The sequence below is a fragment of the Helicoverpa armigera genome, chromosome 27 (assembly GCF_030705265.1).
Source record: "Helicoverpa armigera isolate CAAS_96S chromosome 27, ASM3070526v1, whole genome shotgun sequence".
Classification (NCBI taxonomy): Eukaryota; Metazoa; Arthropoda; class Insecta; order Lepidoptera; family Noctuidae; genus Helicoverpa; species Helicoverpa armigera.
Genome location: NC_087146.1, coordinates 1362964 through 1369767, shown reverse-complemented (window position 1 = coordinate 1369767; position 6804 = coordinate 1362964). Strand labels below are relative to the sequence as shown.

At 33.3% G+C, this 6804-nt stretch overlaps 2 protein-coding genes across 4 annotated transcripts in view; both read right to left on the bottom strand.

The window, feature by feature from the left end:
* Positions 1-27: 27 nt before the first annotated feature.
* Positions 28-3139, bottom strand: LOC110383155 (gastrula zinc finger protein XlCGF57.1-like). The gene is made up of 2 exons (XM_021343899.3): positions 1594-3139; positions 28-1348 (listed from the first exon to the last, which is right to left on the bottom strand). Exons 1-2 carry the CDS (start codon positions 3027-3029, stop codon positions 904-906), a joined length of 1881 nt encoding a protein of 626 aa, XP_021199574.3. The 5' UTR covers positions 3030-3139; the 3' UTR covers positions 28-903.
* Positions 3140-3904: 765 nt separating this feature from the next.
* The window catches only part of LOC110383154 (uncharacterized), a 37293-nt gene continuing 34393 nt past the window's right edge, over positions 3905-6804 (bottom strand). For all 3 annotated transcript variants that reach the window (XM_049845382.2, XM_049845393.2, XM_049845390.2), the window contains exon 8: positions 3905-6552. The gene's annotated coding sequence lies outside the window, so the exon portion shown is untranslated. The remainder of the gene's footprint in view (positions 6553-6804) is intronic.

Here is a 6804-nt window from a genome sequence, read left to right as displayed (position 1 = left end):
TCAATATTTATTATTTAGCACATACAATGCATTAGAATTAAATTGGTCCCAATATCGGTAATATACAATAATAATATATTATCATATCATTTTGCAGCATAGCATTTTCGCAAAATTTTGGCGAGAACTAAACATTCGATTATTATTCTCAATTCATTAACATTCATCATGATTTAATTCTGCTTAAATAAAGTTTTATACCTAAAATCTATAATTCATTAAGAGTCATTTTGCAGATAAAACACAAATAAATAAAGCACACTAAATTATTTTTCGGCAACATTTGTATTATGCATAATGCTCAATCCTTCTCCGTGTGAGAGAAGTGTGAGCCTGTGCCCAGCAGTGGGACGATAAACAGGCTGTAATATAACATAACATTGTATTATTCAGAATCTAACTATGCAGACTAATACTCCATTTGAGTAGACACTCAACTGAATGTAAACAATCTTAACTTATCTCTCTTGACTTTACAGAAACTCAAACTACTGCTTAAAATAATGATAGCCACATTTTTGCCAAAGTTACATCAATATTGTTTATCTTCAGTTAATGGGCACACTAAAAACTTATGCCCGTTTTCACCAACAATCTCAACGTTCCCCTAACTAAGTGTCACTCTCCCTAAGTGTAAGGGCTCCCCCAAAAATAAAGGTAATAAGGGACACTTAAAATTTGCTGAAAACGAAATTCGTATTAAGTGCTCCCTAAATGCTCTTAGGTATTTGTTGGTGAAAATCGACATTAGTTTACAAAAACTAAAAACATAAGTCAGTATGAAAATGAAAGGTGTTGTGCTCATTAAGAAAAGGCATTCAACTGTTTTGTATATGTAAGTTTTAGTATGCATAAGTGTCTACTCAAATGAAGCACCCCTATAATATAATTTGTACACAACTATCACTGTTCAGCACACTGCATACCATTCAACATGACACCTTGCAACATACTCCCCGGCTCCTTAACATGCATTTTCACATGACTCTTCAATCCGGAAGCCTTTCTGAACGACTGCCCGCACTGAGTACATATATAAGGCTTCTCACCTGTATGACAACGGATATGTGAAATCAAGTCATTGCGTTGCACGAACGCTTTCTCACAGTAAGAGCATTGGAATGGACGTTCACCGGTGTGCGTTCTACGGTGGTTCTTCAGGGTTCCTGAGGCTGCAAACCTCATGGGACAAAGGTCACATTGGTAAGGTTTCTCTCCGGTGTGTATACGTCTGTGTTTGACTAGAGCGCTGGACGTGGTGAAGCCGTTCCCACAGTCGTCACAGACGAAGGGGTGGGCACCGCTGTGTTTGCGGTTGTGGGCATCTAGCTCGCCTTTTGATACGAATCTGTAATATGAATTTAAAATAGAGTCATCAAAAACTGAAGATAATTATTTGTGTTACAAGTGAGCAAAGTTGATGTTTGTATAGTTATTGAGGTCTACACCAACAGGCACCTTTGGGACCCCTTATAGCCTTATGGAATTTAGTTTATTATAATTAATGCTGATTTAAACAGAATAGGGCCCGAGATTATTAACTACAAAGAATCTAGTTTTCTAAAAAGTAATTTATAAATATAAAGTATATACCTCTTTTCACAACTTTCACATTTAAACGGTTTCAATCCCTGATGTCTTCTCATATGTTGAGCCAAGTTTGTTTTCTGGCTGAAACCTCGTCCGCACTGCGAGCAGAGGAATGGTTTCTCACCGGTATGTGTCCGCATATGTTCTTTCAACGTACAGGACATAACAAACGCCTTATTACAAACCGTACATTGATGTTTCTTCTCATTCTTATGACTATCCTTGTGTAACTCCAAGCTCTCTTCATTAGCAAAGTTCTGACTACACACTTCGCAACTTAAACCATTTTTCTTCGAATGCATAGTTAATACGTGATTTTCTAAGTACGCTTTGTACTTAAATTCTCTTTTACATATTTTGCAAACGTGTTTTATGTTGTCTGTCTGTTCGTGTCTTTGTATGTGAGCTGCTAATGAGGTTTTATTCTTAAATTTACGTAAACAGAATGAGCATTGGTACGTTTCTGTTTTACTGTCAAATGTTTTCTCATGTTTTTGAATATGGGTAGCTAGAGTCGCCTCCGATTTGAACTCCCATAAACAGAATTTGCAGGTGAAAAATGGTGTTTTTTTTTCACCCACCTGTTTGTTTTTGTGTACTTGTTGGTGTATTCTCCAAGCATTCATCGTCTTAAATTTACGATTGCAATCAATGCATTCAATCTCATTTTGAATATTATTTAATTTATTTTTACTAATGTTCTTAAATATTTTCTTGTACTTATTACAGCTTTTTAGCTTTAAATGGCTTTTATATTTGTCTTTTAACTTAAATGTTTGTCCACAGATACAAGTGTAGGTTTTTTCGTCATTATTCAGCGGTTCCTCTTTAGATTCTATTGGTAGAGTCTCCGATTCAGTTGCTTCATCAAAATGTTCTGAAAAATCTATTTCATCATTGAAGTTTAACGTTAGTTCTTGTTTGACCGTGGTTTCAGTACTCTCAGGTGCCTTAGAATTATTTAAATTGAAAAAACTAGAGTCAGCCGCTTCGTAAATGGAAGAGTCTTGTACCAAATTACTTTTCTTATCAAAACCGTTTTCTGAACTATTATTTCGATCATCACAAGGCGGAAAACTAACGTAGCTGCTTAATTTTTCCGTCAAATCATCATTTTCGTCTTTTATTGAACATTTTTCGTCGATAATCGTCGCATTGCTGTTGCTAATGGAATTTTGGTAAATCTTGTTTAAAATCGTGTTTGAGTAGGTACACCGACGTTTGAAGGCATCAGCCTTGCACATCACAGACTCACATTCACCACAAACCTGTTTGGGCAGAGCATCTTCTAATTTAACATGAATATTAGCCGTAAATGCTAAGAGTTCAAACAAATTGCGATCCCCATCGTCCATTTTCGTAAATAAGGATTTCATATCGGCACATTCTATTAAACAGACGCGGCATATTTTGTCGAACGTCTCCACACTTATTTCCATATTATATTCAATTAGGAATACAATTATTTTTGTTGATTTTACACGGATCAACTGACAAAGGACAACAATAATTTACAAAATGACGCGCTTGAGTCCTGCCTGCTGTCAAACTATCAATTTTGATTAATGTCAGTATGTCAAATAAATAGTCGACTAAATAATGTAGATTTGTTATTTAGTCAACTAAGCCTCTTATTTTCTATAAATATAAGTTTTAAACGATGGAACGAAAATATTAAACGAGCATTTTTTATTTAGGATAGCTGCATTTGTAACTACACATGACAAGTATAGCAGCAAGACCAATATTTAAATCGTTCACTGTACTATATTCTTTAGATTACCTACTATATTCCGTTTGTTATAATAATACCTACTTTATTGTTTCTTATATTCCATTCGCTGAATTTATCAGAGTCGGATCCAGGTCGTGAGCATGTCTACCCACAGAGCCCACTGCGGTAGATCTACAGGTACCTACTTCAAATAGTATTCTTCTCTCAACAGCACCAACGCAGTCTATATTGCAGGTTTTAAAATCAATTTTTTTTATGTAGTCTACACATGTATACCATTTACTTCTGCTGTGCTATACTAATCTAATAAATCATAAAGGTTCTGAAACTACTGGGGCCCGATTCTGCTAAGTTAATAATGTGGAAATTGAATAATTGATTCGCAATAGCAGTTTTAATCTTAGCGGGCATTCTGCTACTAATATAAGAACAATCGTATGTCAATGACATTCGATTGGTTTGGCATTGGTCTGCCATTTGATATATACGGTAGTTTGCTCTACAATCTACAAAAGGTCCGGATCCTCTGGACCTCCCGATATACTGCACTGGTAAGGAGTTATGAATAAAAATCATCGGAACAGAAAATAAATTCTTTATTTTAATAATATCCAATTTTATCAGATTAACGTAGTCGCTTTGAGTAATTAAAAAAAAAGTGTATTTTATACATTTGCAAGTTTCGTTCTCTAAAATTTCACACAGAATTTTGTTGGAAGTAAAAAAAATATCATTTTTTATCTGTATTGAGATCGTAAAATACATCACAATGTTACATTGCCATTTTAAAATATTTTAAAAAGTATTGCCATGTTTTGAGGTGCTTACACCATAATTTGCCACATCGGACATGGTTCGAATTAATAATAAAATAATAATTATATTTACACATTTAATTTAGTATTGCCAGACAGTGGGTTTTATTAATAATTTTGTAATCTGGCAACTTAAATTGCTTTAACGCGAATCTATGAAAATTTGAAGGTGTAAGTCGCCCTCGTATAAAAAATTTCTAAAACTTTATTTTTACATCTAAACCTAGTTTATTTATTTATTTACAATACACTGCACTGAGGTAACGACTTCTATTCCAAGTCTTTGTACTGTATTATTATTTCCTGTCTAAATTATTAATATTAATAATATCATCATACTGTCCAATAATTGTTTTGTCTAACTTTCTTTACGTATCTAAAAATCTATTATAACAATATCTTATATATGTAATAACTATTATTATTATTTATTATTAACAATGGTTTTCGATTATTGGCACGTCATTGACTCGAAATAATAATTGTATGGAACGGTCACGACCGCATCGGAAAAGGCCTTTCTAAAGCGTTTAGGGAATTTATATCTAAAGATATAAAGGCTAAAGCTTCCTCTTATTATCAAACCAATATCCTTTTAATATCACATACTTATTACTTGACCAATTACGATGCGGTAAATACAGAGAGGTAGCTAAAAAATACGGATACTTTAATACTAACTTTACGGCAGAAGAAACAAGGTCCAAATCTGTGTATTTAAAATAAAAAAAAATACATAAATATCTATAAAAATATTTGAAAATCTATGTAGATTATATGGTTCACTGAAAATACTGAAAAAAAAATCTACCCCTTTTGCACAATAACTGTTCCATACAAAAGAATACAATTTTTAAGACTAGGTTGTTTACCTTCGTTTTGCTTATAAACTTTATTTAAAAAAATTGAGCAGGAGGCAAGAAAAACTTAAAATCACAAGAGCCTTGACTTATACATTAATACGCAAATATTGTAAATTACCATTAATAAGTCCAAATAAAAAAATACATAAAATATATGCAAATCTGAATTAAAAATAAAGTCTATAAGCAAAACGGCCATCTTTTATTGAAACGACGCTTGATACGTCCTCGAACAACAGCTGTATTAACTACATATTTAAAGAAAGCATTATAATTTGAAAATCGATTAAAATATCGACTAAAATAGTTTTTATGACATGACTTGCACATCACTATAACTGTCACAAATGCCCGCGAAAACATTTTTCTGCCTAGCCTTTTCCCAACTATGTTGGGGTCGGCTTCCAGTCTAACCGGAAGCAGCTGAGTACCAGTGTGCCACAAGGAGTTACCCGGGGAACCCAATACTCCTTGGTAAGACTGGTTGTCAGACTTACTGGCTTCTGACTACCCGTAACGACTGCCAAAGATGTTCAATGACAGCCGAGACCTACAGTTTACCATGCCCGTTAAAATACAAATGCTATGTATTTTATGCTTAAATAATCAAGTATGTAGTTAATACAGTAATGCGACTAAAATTTCCTTCGGCCCTCTAAGTACTAAATTTTACGAATATATTGCAATACCTATATGGCAGTATTTTGTTTTAATATTTTTGATAATTTGTGTCAAATATTGAATTTTTAGGAATGGATTTCCAAATAAATTCTTTCATGAACTAGGTATTAATAAAAATATTTGTTCTAGATTGTTCTATAGTCTTAGTATTGTTATTTTATTCTGTGTTAAATTCAATATTTGAGACAATTTACTTAATAGAGCTGCCATAGATAATACTATAAAACTTCGCAGCTGTGTCCAACTTAAGCACTTCTTAACGAAAAAAAAAACATAAAAAATAAGCTATATATAGACAAAATGTATACAAAAATAACTTCATAATCACAATGAAAGGCCTTTTGAGGCCACGGCTTAGAGTCAAAAGCCTATTTAGCCTATAGAAAAGGCCATAGCCATTTTTTACTAAAACTGGCTACTTTGGCCTTAGGTTTTCATAAGTAATTTCATATAAGGCTACAAGGGCACTTTATTAAATAATATTTAAGGCGGCTTCTATCATAATATTGCTTTTTATCGTTGTATTTCGCCTAACTCTATCCCGTGGCCTCAAATGTCACAGCTATGACAATTAAAAAAAAAACTAGGGCAAATAAATTTCCGTCCTCGACAAAAATTAATTGCACCCTATTTAAGTATTATTGCAAAAAAAAACGTTTAAAAAAATAACAAAAAGTTATCTTTTTTCTGTAGCGTTCCGTAGTTTGACTACGAGAACTCAACCAAAGAGGAATTAGTTCGGTAACTACACGATAGATGGCACTTTTTTAAACTAGATTACACTCGGCTGTGCGGCTTGATTCCTTTGCTCGTTGGTTTTTGGGAAAAACAAACGGTTCGATGACGTCATTTCCATTTGCGGCGCTATCTGGGGAAGTTTGGAAAACACATTGAAGGAAACAAAAGATATAATTTATAGCGAGATTATCAAAGACGTGAAATCTTATTAATGTTTTAACTCATTTGCGCAATAACTATTGAATGAATTTTGATGAAACTTGGTAGTAATATAGAAGCTTATAAATCAGAATAACATATTATAGGCTACGTTTTACACACGTGCGGAAAATATATCCATCCATCGGGTGAAAATGGGAGCGGAAGCTTGTCTATTTTTTAG